This window comes from Opisthorchis viverrini (assembly GCF_000715545.1).
Source record: "Opisthorchis viverrini unplaced genomic scaffold opera_v5_98, whole genome shotgun sequence".
Lineage (NCBI taxonomy): Eukaryota > Metazoa > Platyhelminthes > Trematoda > Opisthorchiida > Opisthorchiidae > Opisthorchis > Opisthorchis viverrini.
Genome location: NW_008751755.1, coordinates 1,238,522 through 1,256,341, shown reverse-complemented (window position 1 = coordinate 1,256,341; position 17,820 = coordinate 1,238,522). Strand labels below are relative to the sequence as shown.

General features: G+C 44.3%; 1 protein-coding gene across 1 annotated transcript in view; it reads right to left on the bottom strand.

The window, feature by feature from the left end:
- The window catches only part of T265_05326 (hypothetical protein), a gene marked incomplete at both ends in the record, with an annotated part of 41,694 nt that extends 24,531 nt beyond the window's left edge, over positions 1-17,163 (bottom strand). The window contains 6 exons of the mRNA XM_009170309.1: positions 4,143-4,237; positions 6,810-7,005; positions 9,534-9,912; positions 10,056-10,282; positions 15,428-16,984; positions 17,076-17,163. Coding sequence (XP_009168573.1) covers positions 4,143-4,237; positions 6,810-7,005; positions 9,534-9,912; positions 10,056-10,282; positions 15,428-16,984; positions 17,076-17,133 — 2,512 coding nt within the window. The remainder of the gene's footprint in view (positions 1-4,142; positions 4,238-6,809; positions 7,006-9,533; positions 9,913-10,055; positions 10,283-15,427; positions 16,985-17,075) is intronic.
- Positions 17,164-17,820: the final 657 nt, after the last annotated feature.

The window sequence follows — 17,820 nt, the reverse complement described above, 5'->3', positions numbered from 1 at the left end:
GAGAGAACCGACAACTACCAAAACTGAGTCTAAGACTGACTGGTTGAAAAACACTCAGTTTAATGATCCAGGAATCTGGAAGCTGAACTGGAAACCTAATGAAAGACAAACGAAAGTGGACGCAAACGTAAAACAGCGAGTTATGTTCACTCTTCAGTCAGTCAAAGTCGAAAGTTCCGGACATGTGCGGCTGGAAAAATAAATATTCCTGAAAAGAGGTATGTTTTTTCTGATCATGTTCTCACGCTACTGAATACTTTGGGACCAGGCTAACGCATTCGGAATAGAGTGTTAAACTGAGCTTCACAACTGTTCAGAGCAGATCGGGTTGGAAGGGGCATCGGAGGACACCAAGTGGGCTTTTGTGTTTAAGCATACGTCTTCCGAGATATCACCCAATTAGAATCGCACTGAAATTAATCCTCAGTGAAAGACAGACTTGAGCGTATCTTTCACTGAGGAGGGAGTACACCGGATAGAGGCCCATTTCCTATTAGTCCGAGGACTCATTGTTAAATATTTTATGGCAATTGAGTAAACTCAACTAGACCGGACGAGATTTATGGTAGATAATCCTAGGAGACCGGAAAACCGCTCTCAGCCAAACCGAAATACGATGCCTTTGTTTGTGCGTGCATGTGTCTGCAGATCGAGACGTGTGTGAAGTTTGGTTCCTGAGATTCATGTTGACTCAAACTGCTCACCTAAACTATGCTCAGTCTACCTGAATTCTGAAGGCTTGATTACTGCGGTACCCACAATGCGATCAAGCCGACCGATGCGCAATCACCATTCTGTGAGGTAGGAACCATTGACTGCAGTGTGATTGAATCATCAAGATTCTCAACTTGACAAGTCATCACATAGTAGGACGATTGTGCGGAAAGAGGTCTTCTCTGTTTTCCGAATGAAAACAAGTGATTCAGTAGCAAAACAGCTGTGGGTCATTTGACCTCATCTTCCTAGTAGGCCGGCTAGGGTGAGTGAATGGTGTCACGCACTTCTGAAAAATTGTAGTTCATTGGGCTACAAAGATGGTCCTACTCCTACAGAAAACAAAATACGGAGGCCCACATACGGACTTGTTTGCCCATATTAGAAACATGGCGATCTCCAGGAAGAATTGGCAGAAAGCGACGTGACGAAAACGTGTAACGGGAGAAGTAAATTTAAAAGCCATAAGTAACTGGACCATTCAAGTCTTGCTAAGACATATGCGGTCATCCCGGTACAGCACCGGTTGGGCACAGTAAGTGAACAGAAAGAACCGCTGTTGGCGATGTGAAAATAATGGATGGGACCAATCTAACGATCTTCAGCGGCAATTTTCTTCTCCAATGTATTCCGGATAGCCCAAACATTACGGTTCGAAGGCCCGGAACCAACTGTGGTTTCCCGATCACTCTTGTTCGGGTGAGGACAATCTGGAAGCATTCAAAACCTCATGGAACAACTTTGGATAACGTTTTATCGTTATCAAACATCCACGTTATCACCCGGAGACGACTTTAACTCAGAGAAATTTCGGTTTTCCTCACGGGTGTTCTTTACTGTGCGTGGCTGTTCTACCCCACTAACCACACTCTTGTACCACACGGAACACGGGTCTCCCGGTGATTTTCGGACAAAACAAAGTAAAACTACATGGGTCTCTTTTTGAGGTTAGCATTAGTTAGTTTGTTTACAGTTGAAATACCCTTTCAAAAGGTTCTAGCTCTACCTATTTGTGTGCGGCTGTTGTTGTTGTTGTAAAAAGGGTGAACAAAATCACAAGAGCGGTGAACGCCTACTCACATTTACTATATCAATCAGCACCATTTAGCCTCTTGAGTGGGTGCACAGAACCGTAAGAGTCAGGGAGCGTAACGAATCACATGGTAGATTGCTTTGTTGTGGACTTCAACGAGTTGTAGCAAATAGGCCTAAGTGGTAGCAGTGTGGATCAGCAGAACAAGATGGGGCACTCAAGTGGATCGCTGTTCTAGCCTTGGCAAAGAGTTGTACCTAACACCACAATTGGAGTTAGTCGCGATTCAAAAATCACATTTCACATGATTCTTCGATTCATGAATTTACACATGTCTGAAAATGTCACTCTGCAGCTCAGTTGACCAAATCATCAGTTTTTAGCCAAGATAGACTCCCGAAGAGGAATTATCCTAAGGGAAGTATGGGCTGGCTCGTGGTCACTGACACTTGCCCACTTTTTGTTTGGAAACATCGTTCACATAGTAATCGTTTGTACCAGATCTGACTATGAGTGTTCAGAGGTATGATCCTTTTGTCTGCCGCAACGATGCACACCGTGAGAATAAAGCAGAGGGCACAGTCCTGGGTGAAGCTTCATTCATTTCATTCATCGAGATCCTTCGTTTTACCTCAGTTAGGAAAAAAAATTGCTCAGCTGTACACTCTTCCGGTGTCCAACTACCACGCCCCCAGAAGGGAGCACGAGGGCTGGGGTACTGCCAGGTTGCTCAAACCTGGACAGCGGAAGTCAAAACGTAGGGGTCGGGTTCGAAACACGCACCTTCTGGTCAGTAAGTTCGCGCTCTAACCCATGAACCATCTCGCGAACAAACCAAAGTTTATCTTTAACAACCAATAACAAACTCAAAAACCACTTTGTTTCACAAATATTCCTTTTGTTGCAAGTGTGGAAATCTCAAGGGGGTTGGATAATGGCTGTCGAAGAAGCTAGACTAAGGTGAACCAGTGTCAAGTAAGTACTATCGCCCCATGACTGGTGTCGTTATTCTCACTAGCGCGTATCGAATGCAAGTCTAGAAAGTGTGTAATGTGAGTTCTCCCCTATTCTGCACGATGTCAAAGCAGCTGTTTTCGTGGCTCACAGCGTGTGCAACAGTTGGAGCCGATTGGGAAATTCGTATTCGGTTGTGAAACAGCTAGTTCAACCGCGGCAAAGATCCAGCACTATCAGTCGCTTGGCTATCCAACCCGTGACAATTGTTGTTCACGGTGCTTCGATAATGACGCAAACTGTATTGGAATGGAAACAATATGTGATTCGACAGGAGTCCGGAAGATATTACGGAGTGTTTGGGTGTTGTTGATGTGGTCCGCCTTCCGGGATGAGTTGCCCTGCGCTTCGCTGGAGACATTGCAAGAAATGGCGGCTAATCAACGTCAGTGGCGTTCGTGATGTTGTCTGATTGAGCGCTTAAAGATGTTGGTACCTCAGAATGCTTGTGCCAGGCTTACACGATTTCCTTTTCTCATATCTTCACTCTGGGGTTTTAAATATAATTAGGTAAACTTTGTACGGCAGCGAAGCATCAGCCTCAACACTGATGTTACTGTCGCTGATAACGGCCATCCAGAAAGACATACGGAGAAGGAAGATCGATAAACAAAAAGAGATGATATCCACGGATGCAGGCGTCCGGACGAGACTGCACTTTTATTCTGGTTGCACGGAAGTGACACGTCCAGAATACACAGTTGAAAGACAGAGTCCACACTAAACCAGATGCGGGCGTGACAGAGGTAGAAACACGATCGAACACAAGGTGGGTAGACGAAACAAAAGCTACCAGAAAACGCAAAAATTTACCAGTTCAAACGCCGCAACCGGAGTACTTGCAACGACTACACTGCGCGGTAGGTAAAGTCTGCCACCCTGCAGCAAAAGTTGACGGCACACGTAAAGAACCGTTCCCATAAATTAGTGGTCTTACCCAACCCATTCGGTGAATCAAGGTGCACCTTAGTTGTTGTTAAAGTTCCACTCTGATTTCCAAGGAAACATGGTTGATGGGGACGAATTTACTGGGGATACTGTTAGCAAAGGTAGGTAATTTGATGGGACTTCGACCTTCGCATATGCTACAGAAATACTCGAAAATTGGAACTTTAGAGAAAAAAGACAATGGCAAAGAGGGCAGACCGCGCTACTCGCTCATCAATGATTGAAAACCGGACTTTAAGTGCGACACCAACGGTTGAAGTCCTGCCATTCCACCATCTGAGTTTACTTTGTTCCCTCATAAATTATCGTGCTCCTCCAGCGAACTTGGGCACGGTTTTCGGGATTGATACGAACCAAATGAAACACTGGTTTAAAGTTAATTTCAGCAAAATCAAACAATTCAAATTCTACGGAAGCTACTACAAACAGTTACCTTCATACTGATCCAATTCACCATCCTCGTCACTACCCACATGCATACTTTCATCGTTTATCGAATAGCGGCTGGAAGCGATGGGTTGTTCCTCTCTGAAAGACGATAAAGAGTGAGTGATAAAGCACACGTGAAAAAAGCAGCTGATAAGAATCTGGCGGAGTTAACCGGGAAACGTGATCAATATCAGCATGCGGAAACAAATGGGCAGAACCCAAGTTCGCCGCTGTTGAGCCGCATGAAAGGCTTGGTCATCGGTTCTGACGCGGAAAACGATCAATGAAAAAGATAGCGACGCTCTGTGAGTTGCATTAGAACAGAGAGACTAGAGGACAAAGTAACCACCAACAGAGCTACCTCAGGAAAGCGGATATCCCATCAGATAGACCGTTCAATAAGTCGAACTTCTTTTCTCCGTGGTTATCGTCCTTGAGTAGGGTGGTCATTTTTTGTGTATGATTGATCTGGGTAAAACGAGACAAAAATGGCCTGAAGACTGCATAATCGGGCACGTGTTACACCGACTGTCCACTTCAGAACTATGGACAAGAAACGGCTCTGATTTCTTTCCACTGGTTGCACGAAAAGATTGACCGAAATTCACCGACAGACGTCTAGCTCCGTTCGGTAAATACGGCTAATGAATGTGAATCGAGCTTTCTTTACTACCCGGGCACTGGTGTGTGGGCACACTGTGTAAATGGCGTACATTCATGATGAACTGATCAAACTGAAAAAGACGCCAGCAAGATAAAAAAAGGTCTCGTTTTTTCATTGTTTTTGCATCATTTGTGCACCAAGCCGGCGTAAGAGCGACAAAGTGCGGGTTCACTTTGCGAGGGTTGGATCGTTTGAGAGAATAAGCGGAATCATTTCAAAGAAAACCACTCAAAGCCGTGAAAAATGACTGCTTCCTTAGACGACCGAAAGAAATGAAGACTTGATCTATCGGGGCTTAAATGACGCACCCTGGTGGAAACAAGTGCGGTTGTCACGTGGATGTACGCAATTGTACGGGGAGACCGGTGACAAGTGGACGGCAATGGAGTATCGCAAACACGGAATGGAGTCAGCATGACAGTAAAGTAGACATTGCTTATCTAAATTCTACAGACTAGGGTGGCGAGGGCTTTTCCCGGCGTGCAAACGGGGCTGAAAGAATGGATTAGGGATAGAACAGGTCTCAAGAAAGAATGACTAAAACTAGATGACCCAGAATCATTATAAAACGACTCAAAGAACTTAATCAGCCATGAGACGTGTTGATCGACATGAGTAAACTTTCGTCAGACCTTTACCGGTGTTTTCCCATAAAATTTTGAGACTTCAAGAGAGTTAATTTCATACTGGGTATAGACGAAGTGAAAATCTGAGTCAACACTGAATAAGTGGATGATGTCCCGATTGCAAGGACGTCGTGCTAGAACCATCTCACATGCGTCCCGTTACCCGGGAGGACGTTAGCGCTAAAACCAGTGCTGGTGCTAAACGAATTTGCAGCGCTGCGCGACATCAACAAGGATTTGACAACAGTCAGAAGTACCTGATCGTCTAATTTGATTTCCGATTCAAACACGCACACAATGAAGTTGACCAGACTGTGGGTTGAATTTCAGTCAGAAAAGAAACCAACGACCAAGGGTCAAATAGGGTTTATTCGCGAGCGGCATGAGGCATGGGGGTCACAGATGACCCAGAATCATATTCCGACTGAAATAAGCTATGTTAACAAAGTGAAGTAGAGACACATGACAGGATCGATTGCTATCAAGCTCACAACTGAACAGATTTCTTCGTAGCTAACGGTTGGCGACTTGGCATTGTAGAAATACTAGGCTGTGTTCATTTTATGGGAACGTTTGAGGTCAGTTTCTACTACTGTGCAAAACCATCCGTAGGATTTAGCTAGGCAACACACACGATGGATAACAAAATTCTAAAGCAACGTATGCCGGCTGAGTCAATGTGTGGTGCATTGTCACGTGGTCACTGAGTGCATTTTGTCGTGGATAGTCACACGAACACTACCTAATCGACCATCAGTGCACGGCGGGTATTGTGATGTATATTGAACAGGTATGTATAATGAATGGTGGTTTGACCGACTCATGATCGTAGTGCACTTTTATACCAAAGTGGCTCCTCATACGTAGAATGACCAGAACTCCATTTCAACTGGCTAAAGTCAAACCTCTCATGGCTTTGGGTTACCCTAGACGGTTAACTTGCCGATTCGAAGCCACGAGGTTTAGATTGTTGCAGCTAACTGCAGGATGCCCTGAGTTGTTCAGTTATCGCATCGAATCAGCAAAATGACAGGCTGGACCTGATGACATACGGGCATATGAATGGCAGGTCCAATGGAACTATCTTGCGAAACTTCACCTACCAGAGTAAGATCTTACTAATAGCCTATCAACCTGAAAACCACATGAATCCGCTGAACCATATCCAATGGAGTTAATAGGATTCACCAATAGGATGGACAGGCTTTCGATGGTGTTTCGTTTGCGATCAGAAAGCAGTTCCAAGATGGACTCAGAACGTTTATAACATACAAAAACCCCTGAACGTCACATGGATACACAGCTGAACAGAAATAACCTAGGTCAAAATATGCAAGAAGGTAGAGCACGTAACTAAATCGAACTAAGCTCACGAACGTACTGTCGTTGGTAAGTCTTGAATCCCTCGGTTTCCTTCATCTCTTGAATGGGATCGTTTCCATGAGCTCTCTCCTTGTCGTAAAGCATGTAGGTTTCACCACGATCACGTGTGTACAGCCAGATCCCAAGACCGATCACAACGAAAACAACGAGAAGAGCGATCACCACGGCAACGATCCAGGTGAGATTTGCGGTTGCTATAGCCCAATTGACGATAAAAACGAACGCTAGTACTAGGATGTCTTAAAACATTAAACTAATCAATATGGGATAATTCAGAGACGCACAGTGGAGACACACACGGCTCACATTTGTGGTAAGGACATAGAACGCTGAGGTTTTAGGATAGATTCACATACTATGGTCGCAAATTGTCTAACTTAATGTGCATCTTTAGACGTTGATACGGGACGGAACCAAACTTGGTTGAGCACGAACACTACTGACAATTTGTGGAGTTTACCAGAAGGTTCGAGGTGCTTAAATCCAAAAGAAACATTTGAAGGCGATCTTTAGGTAAGATGTCATGACACACACCAAGTGCGCTCATGACCGGAATTGCTTTGGTTGCCACTGGAAGTCATATTGCAACCTGTTCCCTGTCCAGAATCCTTTCAGGAAATAGTAGTTCAGTTCTGCTATTACCACACCAAACACACCTTGGAAAAAATACTTTCTTCATATATTAATTTCCAAAAAAATTTCCCAGCTCGCAACAGAATTAAATCTGAACAATTTCATCACAAAATAATACGACTGCCGCGATGTTTGACCTCAGATTGGCAGTCTCCGGATTGCAAACACTTGTCTTCGCGCGGGGATCACATGTTTTCGAACAAAGTTTACTAAAAGGCCATACTTTTTAAAGGCCTGGATTGATTAACCGCTCCTACCTGACGTTGGAATTAGCTCAGTTCACGACTGCCGCGATGTTTGACCTCAGATTGTCAGTCTCCGGATTGCAAACACTTGTCCTCGTGCGGGGATCACGAAGTTTACTGAAAGGTTTACTAAAAAGTTCACTAAAGGGCTGCATTGATTCACCGCTCCTACCCGACGTTGGAATTAGCTCAGTTGTTGTGTTTCCAACATGTCCGTGATGGCCTATGACGTCACAAAGCTCTGACGAATCGTAGTGACATTCGTATTGCAAGGAATACATGAAACGGTGACGAGAAGCAGGACTAAATCCGGAACTCTAAAAGAGTGATGTAAGTCATCCTTTACTAGCTCTCGTTCTCATCATCATCATCATCAACAGCATGACACCAGTGTTAAACACTGGTGATTCGTCGCCGTACAACCATGATTTATTTGAAAGCCTTACTGTGAGGAAAAAAAGATGGACTGGAGGGACTTAGTGCCTACACCTCCAGACACCCACCACCTGCAGGTTTGAGCAACCGATATTTAATAGGCCACGATATAAGTCCTTTTATTGTCATAGAGGAAACTACTCACAAGGTTGCTGAAAACTCTTCGACAGCCCACGGATTCCGGGTATGATTGGGACTAACGATGACCCTCCAAGACACCTGGACCCAAGTAACCATTCCAGTACTCTGGTTCAGTTACTGAGAGCACTGAGCTTGTTCAGGTCCGAGGGTGTCTTAATGAACACTAGACGGGTAACTGGGCGTCCGATTGGTTCAGCGTATTAGTGCCTCCAAGGATTCTCGTTTCAAACATTCTAACAACTACTAGTGATCTATTTGTGTTGAGTTTCCCGCGAGCATCAGTTATTATATACGCCTCGGAAACACAGAAATCAATGTACCGTCAAGGTTCAGATAGGAATGCAAATCCGTATGAGTCAGTCTAAGCATCTGAAGAATTCTGAAGTTTTTGACTGAGTTGGTCGGTTATGATCTCCAAGTAAAAAGCACTCGGTTTTGGTCGATCAGCTGACAGTTCAACGCTCAAAACAGACAGCCAAATTTCAGATTTTCTTCTGGAAGCCAAAATCTGGCGTGAGAACGTAGTTCTATTTTTATTCATAGCCGAAATTTTTCGCGATTAAGAAATTCTTATTTCTAGGAAAGTCTATCACTTGGTTTTTTGCGGAGTTAAATGAACAAGTACTTAAGGAACAACCTGTTCGACCTGTCAGCTATGAGCTACGTGTCAAGGATGGACTGGTTCCGCCTGCTATAACTGTCGATATTGAAAAGTTCGGGAGTATGGGAGATATGGCCACATATTTGAGGAGACAGCATATTCATGTGGTTGATTTTGTATCGTTCTAGTTGTCTGAATGGATGAGAAGCCGGGTAGCTACGCTGAAGGCACTTGATTTGACCCAGGAGCCAGTGTCATTAACCATTGGTGAGTTGAGGTCACAGATCTCCAGCCAGTCCGATGGAAGTTATAAAACTGTCCAAGCGAACAGATCTATCTATCCGATTGATTGACTGGTCCCTTTTAGTCTTGTGGCAGCACTTTGCAAGCGTGAAGCATAGGAAAACCATATGGCAGAATTCTTTGGACTATATAAAAGGGATGGCATTCCTAAAGGGTTTGTGGACTCAGTATCTATGAGTGAGCGTTTCAGTGGAATTTCACTCTCCAGGGCTCCAGAGAAGGGCGAAGCAGCATATCAATGACAAAGTTGAAAAGTGGTGACGACAGCTTGTCTCATATCACTCAGTTCCTATAAGGGCCCTCAGGAATTGGCACAATGTCTTCATTGACTATCAGTTTCTGACGGTTGAAAGACCTTACGTACCTGGCTGTGGATCAGGGGAAAATGACCGTAAGGCAATCAACTGTGATACCAGAGTGGTATCAGGTTCCCAGCTGGAGTCATACAGAAGGCGAGGTGCGGTGGGCGAAAAGTCCCGTGAGAGAGGATGTTGTTGTCGTAGACCACGTCTCATTTTTGGCCCAGGAGGAGGAGCAAAACTGGGCTCATTATTATGTACGAACAACTGTACGCGGCAGCGTAGAGATAGGACGAACACGTTTCCACTACCTTCTGCAGCCGCATTCTCTCTTATGAATTCCTTCAACGACTTGAAAGTTGTGGAATCGCCCATCTGAGTCGAGTTTGTCGCTGCATTCTGGGTGCTCAGAGGGTATCCTTGTGGCCAAACAGAAAGCACACTCTAAAAAGGGAAATGAGAAATATCAAACGACCATGCGAGTGTTGGTACAGTGTTGGTACATGTTTACAACACACAGGGAACCCATACTTAACGAGAACTCGTGTCTTAGTGCTTGAGTTTATAAAATCTTTAGTGCAACTCACACCATCCAAAATTGGAACAGAGAAAAACCGTCCAATACCATCTGGATCCCATTTATCCGACGACCACTGATTTTGTACTACCCAGGTGAGGGATGCAGTAACGTCAAAAAGCTGCCGCCATTGCTGGACCAAGTCAGGATCAAGTGAACAAGAGACATTGAACGGAACGTTGTCACAGTCTTCTTCACAACTTGATTCTACTGGCGAGGCCATCAGTTTTGGGACAGCTGGATACCATGAGAAAAGAAACGAAGACAGTCAGGTACGTTGGGTTGGCGGAACTAGGTTGAACGAGATAGATATATCCGTTACATGACGGCCAAATGGACACACTCCGACAAAGTGCAAGTAACAGTAGGCTAAACAATTTATGAATTGAGCAAGCCTATCCAAATTCTTCGTCAATGTATTTCTGTATACTATGTACCTACTGTGTAAAAAAACACTCGCCTGTGATTGCGAGACGGCTTCAAAACAATCGAGACAAATTATATGAGCACTAAGTTACGTCTATGCAAGTAACCAGATACGTAACCTAAAACTGGCATCTGAGCAAGGTAGAACAAAAAAACACGTGTTTACCAGAAACACGACTACTTAAACAGATCGTCCACTCCACGAGCCCTAAAGAATGGAAGGATGGATAACAGTGTAGGTATCACCGAGTTCTATTACGATCCGATAAACAATGGGTCTTCAAGGAGTACTATGAATATTTCAGACTTGAGATCATTCATGAAGATAGGCAATGAGGCAAGTAGAAAACTACGGTTTTAGATAGAAAACCTCATTATCAGGCTATTTGAACAAGTCAGCCTAATGACTTGCTAAGCAAGAAGTTTGGTGATGATCTGTCCGGTCGGAAGACAAAATCCTCTGCATCTGAAGCGCAACCAGATGACTTGGCCTATCATCAGTATCGGCCAAAAAGACCTGAACGTAAGTTAAGATCCATGAAAAAATAATCCCATAAACACGGAGAAGGGCTAGCGATCGGTCGACCACAAGGAGTTGGCTGCTTTGAATCTGCGGAGGATAACAACTGCATCAGCGAAATTGCCGTCGCAGGCGGTGATATTGGGCAACAGTTAAATCATCGCCCAGCATAATGAGCTCTACATACGTGACACACCTGCCAACTATTTCCGCAGTGCCGTCATCACTACCCAGTGAAATCTTTGGCACACGCCGTCATGAATTGAGTAAATACTACAGTCGAACTGAATACCTCTGAAAGATCCCATCCCAACAGCGTCATTGAAGGAAACACCGCTACTGAAGATCGGTGACTGAATTTGACTCAGTCACTGTTTTAGAAACGACCTGGAAAGGACAGGGGCCTGAAACCGGCGCTCGCTCTACTCCAAACATTTAGTCACATAAATCAAATGGATACTAACGACAATTTTTTTACGAAACTAGGTTCGCAGTCTATTGCTGATAGGCCTATTCTTCACTAGAAGACGGGTCAAAATCGGTCTCCTCTTGGGGAACACAAATTTTTAACCCAGTAGTTACGAAGTTTTCTTCACAGCCTCGAAGATTGTGGGGAAAACAATCAAATGTATGCGACTTCCGTGAGTTATTCTAAGTGAAGTGGAGTCACCAATTAGAACAGAGCGGAGTAATTAAAATAATTCTGAGTTCGAAGTTTCGTCTTCCATGGTATTGGAGAATTGTGACACTGGACAGGGCACCCGATGAATCAAACAAGTGAGAAATACCAACGGGAATCTGCGCAAGCTACCGCTTGGTCGAGTTTATCTTCTGTGAAAGACTCTGATGTTCAGGTCTCCTGGATGACCTTGTTTAGCTATGTCCTACCCGCAGGTGGTGCAGTCATCCATCAAATCTGAAAAGAATCAAGTACGACCTGAAAGCGCGTAATGCAACCAACACAGTCGTCCAGGCTCTTGCTGAAGAAAAACTTAGCATCCCTATTAACAACAATACGGGGCTAAACACTGCAATGTCATACAGAAGGCCATATTTGACAAGCTATTAGCGCATGGTGCAAAGTTGGAAGTTTGTTTAAACCAAAAACACAACATAGTGTAGGTGTATCATCCACATCAGTTTCATGGATTGATTGGTATGCGAGGCAATAAATGTGGTTGGACTTAACTTAGCTCAGCGTGGAAGTAGGTCGTTGCTGTTCACCCTTCTATTATTGGGAGAAGCCATCTTTTGGCTTCTGGCCTTGGCAATCACCGATCACAATCGAAAGTGGGTGCAAACCGTTTCTGACAGTGCCACCTAGGGAACTGGTCAGTGACTCCTATGAATGCAAATGCGATTAGATGTGTCGTCACTAGCCCGCCTTTCTTTGAATGTACTAAGACGAAGGTAGCATTTTGAGACACCATAACATTTGAGCATATTGGATGGACAGACGCAATCCTGAATGGCAGCTGTAGATGCACGGAGCGGAATCTTCCAAGAAGATATAAATTGCTACCGTTCAAGGATTCAGTGGTACTGACTGACGTGTGACACCCAGAAAAATCATCATCATTAATAGCGACACCGGATGAGAACACTGGTGCTTCACTACCATATAGCATGTCAAGTTATTCCAATGAAGACTTTGAATGGAAAGAATGAACAACTGAGGCAAACGGAGAACCAGGGGCTAGCCTACCTCCAACACTCAGTCACACAGTCTGAACAGAAAACCCCATTATGAACGTCACTGACATCAGTTAGCCGCCATATCGCTCCGTGTGTCTAGCCAGGTATAGAGAGTGCCACGTGAGTCCATTCAGGAAGACGAACAGCACCAGTGGCATCAAACGATTCGTAACTTCCTTTATTGCTTTTTGTCATGTCAAATTCTATCCACAGCTGGGCGTCCGATACTCCTAATTAGGGAAGGAAAACAGCACTCAAGTCGGCAGGTGGTAATTCAGCATGCGTAACACATGATCCAGCCACCTATGCTGCATTCTTTGAGGGCAGTACCCTCTGCATGACCAAAAACCCATCTACTGATCGTCTCATTGCGAATTTGCTGGTTCCAGCCAAATCCACCTGCACTTCTGAGACATCGGTGGTCAAAACCCTGATGAACTCATATGCTCCACCAGAAGTGGTCGAGTCTCGCAACCGCTGAACAAAACAGCAAGTGCTGTAGTCCGACATATGCACACTTCGAGACCTGGTGAGGTGTCTTTGACGCCACAAGTGGCATAAATTTGCAAACGGGATTCTGGCTTTCGAGATTCTTGCATCCAATTCGTCTGTCACATTACCATCGGAGCTAATACGACCTCATGTGTCAACCCTGAAACACTGAACCACGCTCAAAGAATGCAAGTCCTCCATGACATTGCACTTCATAGGCGCGAAGCATGTGCAGGGGAAATGGATGACCTCGGTCGGCTTTTCATGCAACTCCTTCACTTTTTGATCTTTTGCAAAAACGAGAACGATTGCATTTCTTAGGTCAACAAGGTTTTATCTCGGAGAGCTCTGAACATCAAGTTTTTGAAGGGACAACTTATGCCAGGCGGCATACAAACTATGTGGCCTCTAGGGCAATAAATTACTCGACGAAGAATAATATGATAGGACACGGGAATAATTCCTATGCTTCCACCGGAACAAACAAAACACACTTTTGGGGAACAAGCTATCCCTCTTAATCTAACAAAGTTTGAAACCGGGAAGCTTCGTTCTATTCTTGAATAAGGCTTCATCTTTGGAAGCAAAGACCTGTTCCTTACGCATTTCGTTGCGAACAAAACAACCGTCCTGAGGCAGCATACGTCTTTGTAAGCCGGATGCAGCCAGGGTGAAACAAAAAGGCCTACGTAGATGAAATACTGCAGCCTCTTTCTTGGACTTCAAGTAGTATTCCTCGAGTGGGAACCTAGGACGTTAGGTTTTGGGGGTACTGTGTACACTGAGGAATCGGAGGACCATGGAAATAGCCAGTTTTCCTAGCCTTAATGTTACGTCAGCAGCATTACACCAGTGGTTGCCAGCCATACAACTAAAACGATGGGAACTTGATGAAAAAGTACCATAGCTTTCGGAGAAGCTATCGATAACCAGTTATCCGCCGTTGGCGCAGCAGCAGGACTGACCTACTTACTTTGCGTACTCCATCCAACAACAGCCCAGAACACTACGACAGACAAAGTTGACATTAGAATTAACGATTCGGTAGTATTTTGAAGAGCGAATGGTTGAGTTCTTATGCCATATGTAAGCGGAGTGCTGGCAAGTGTAGCGGAACCCGAATAATTACGCACATTGTTGAGAATTACGCCGTCAGTTAGTCAGCTTCGTTATTAGTGTTTGGCTAGTTCCCAGTCTATTGTTGGCTGCAAATAACTTTCTGCTTCATTTGTAACGCACTACTTGTATGGTTGCTGAAAAGTTGTCGACGGCGCACGAACGGTTTCGCTCTTATTGGGGCTCATTAAAAGCGCAGTCCCCGAGCTTCCGCCAACCTTATGTTCTACTTGAAACCAAATTGCACGAAATTAGCGAAGTACGCTCATTCGCAAACTAATTTGGTTAGCTTGCAAATGAGTGTATTTCGCTAATTTATGCTTTCCAATTGCAAGCAGACTTCCAATTCTCGTGAGATTGGACGTGACCGCTCAACAGAGTTGTGTACTCTTATAAGCTTTGTAGCCATACCAGTGGGTGGTAGTAAGCCGCTAGAAAATTATAAACCTTACTCGATGGATACCCGATTGAAAAAAGTCGTCTTAAGAAACATCACATCGAATATGGAAACTTGTGAAATTTCTTCTTTTCAAATAGAAGTTGCTAGTTGTTTTCTACTAACTATCCGCTCCTATTTGAATACAAAAACAGGGTTTTGTTGGATGCCTCATGTTTGGTTTTCGGGTTTGGGTCTGGTTTTCATGTAAACAACCTCTTTTCATTCATTAACATTTCACCGTAGGTTTATGCATCCGTAGGTTACACAGCAGCGACTTCCCAACACAAAACCGAAAGAATTAAGACGCTTGTCTTCCTAAACCTTCTGTTGTTAGGACATAGTAACCATCACAAAAACGCATAGCTTTGGCCTTACACGTTTTTTCGGTAATAGACGACAATTTCCATGCTAGAAAATCAGGCGGACTGTGTACTTTTTGAAGTGAGGATACAGCCCCCACGTTCTGTCTAGAAAGTTTGCGACACGTTTACGGATGACGAAGGGCGAATACCTAGAAAGTGAAAACTCATCGCCAAATATATCAAATTTTCTGTCCTAGCTGATACTACTGAGTTAACTAAATCTAAATGAGGACAATAAATAGTGAATTGACTTCAGACGCATGAAGCTATGATAAATAACCACTGAGTCCACTAGGAGGCATGAAGTATAAAGGACAGCGAAGACAACTTACGGACAACTTTGAGAGAACTGAAAATACGTGAACCTCCGAAAGGACTTGTTAGGCGAACAGAAAGATCAAAGTCTTGTTCCGACTGCAAAGAATTGACAGTTATGGTTACTTCAGGTGGTTCTGCAATATTCTCCACTCCGAAATCTATGTCAAGCTGTGAAAGCTTCTTGTTCAAGATTGCTTCCTTTTCCAGCATTCGCCGCAATTCCACCGCAGTAGCAGCCTCCAAATGGTTTACTCCAACAAACGCTCTCGGTTGCGGTCTTGAAATAAAAGGGCACAGTGTAGTAAAATTGTTTCCTTTCATGACGTAGAACAACCTTGGCAAACACCGAATATCCGTGAATTCGGGCGGACGCACTACATTTACGACGAAGGTGAAAATAAGTTTATCACTTTCGTCAGATTTTGACACGACCGTCAACTTGTACGTACCACCCAAGAGCAACTCATCAACCAATGGTAGTTGGTAAGAAAATTTGCTTGCGCCACTGAGTGGAACATCTGCTCCATCTTTACTCCACTGGAAGGAACAACCAGCTTCTGATTCACGATAGAGTGCATTTAGTGAAAAACCTTTGGGCAGGCCCCCATAAATGAACGTGAAATTTTGATACAATTCGGTAAGCGGTTGGAGCTTTTGGACATAGTCTGAGGTTGTATCCACAGATAAACCGTTAGTAATCATTGAACTATGATCTATTTGTCCTCCAGCGAAAGTTCTGACGGGGGCACGGACATCTTCATCACGACATACAATGGCAACTTCTCTTTTAGATAGAAAGCTTGGGTCCGTCAGGAACATCGTTCCGTTGACATACGCAGTAGCAACCGCCTTTGGAAGAGCCTTATGTACTTGGAGGCATGTATGCGCGTTCATTGGTACAAGTATCTCACAGTAACCCCACAAAATGGTTCCAACATCGTCACTTAGTGTACTCATCCAGACAGGCCATTCTCGGGAAGTATCGTCAACACAATAGAAAGGTCGCGGGAACTCCGAGTGAAAAATTGGTGGAATCACCGTTATGGAGTTGCTTGGCCTAGTTTGGAGCTGTCGAATGTAGTAAACTGCATCACGTATTTCAATCTCATTGGAAATAATTGTGGTCTTGCTGCTGTCTGTAACATGACAACGGAAAAGCCCATCCATTGGGTCCTTGAATTGTTGCTTTTCCCTAATGTGTATAGAAAAGTTGGCACCAGTGAATTCACTGGAGTCGTAAGAAAACTCGGTCCCAGCGCAAGTTATTGTTCCATGGGGTTTGCCTTCGGGAACTCGAGGACAGTGGAGATCTGCAGCATTCCGGTTCTTCCGGCAACACAAAGCGATCCCCTTCAAGGGAGTAGTCTGAGGATTTACGAGACAGGCAAAGACGAAAGATTGTTCGATATACATGCTCCGTTTAGCGAAATACACAGTCCGCGAAATAGGAGAGGATGCATCCAATGTGACAAATGTGATGCTATTTGTGAGGTGAATGACGGGTTCCTGTCGTGCATCGCGAACAGGGACAAATCGAACGGATTGAACCGAGCTGGATTCAACGAGAGGACCTGCAAACACGAGTGGTATTTATTAAAGATTCTTTCATACAAAAAAGTAGAAACATACTCAAAATACATATCAAGCAACAGAGGGACATACCGTTCAGGGTGCTGGCGGAAAACAGGGTAAGAACGAAAAAAAGATCACACGGCAGCATCTCACCGCCTTGTTTGTTTTGGTGTCTCAAATTTGTGGTAATGTTTCAGCACACTAAAACAATTAACAAGTTCAATTCGGTTTTCGAGCTTGCTGCTTCTAGGTATTGACTGAAAGATAATCACGCAGATACAGCTCGGAATTGCGAGGAATGGAACACAGTATTTGATGGCAGAATCCTAAGCACCGCACCGGAGATTCACAAAGTTATCTGAACAGACTTTGGTTGGACGCCGACTGAGGTGATACGGGTATGCAAGATGTTCCTTATTAGCCAGTGTCATGGAAAATTTTTGCGCAAAAATGCTTCACTTTGCTGTACGTCTTTTCAGAGCAAACAGTCCAATTTGCTTTCGAGGGAACCTGCTTTAATCCATCTCCCGCATCAACGGGTTGTGCTCACTCAATTTTAAAATTCAGATGTGGCTTAAAATGTATTTGTTGAGAAATTTGCAGCCATCTAGTCCTCATCCATTACGGCATTTGATAAAGCGGTGAAGGAATACATAAAAATCATGCGGCTTTAGTGTTTGTTGCGGGCGATCGAAACACTGGATATTTTGGGCGCTACGAGTGGGAGTACTGCAAGAGGTAGCAAAACCAACCGAAGGTTGAGGGATCCGAAGAAGCCAGTTAGGTGAGCGCAATAACTAATAAAAACGCAGCACGCAAAATACCGGTCGGTCAG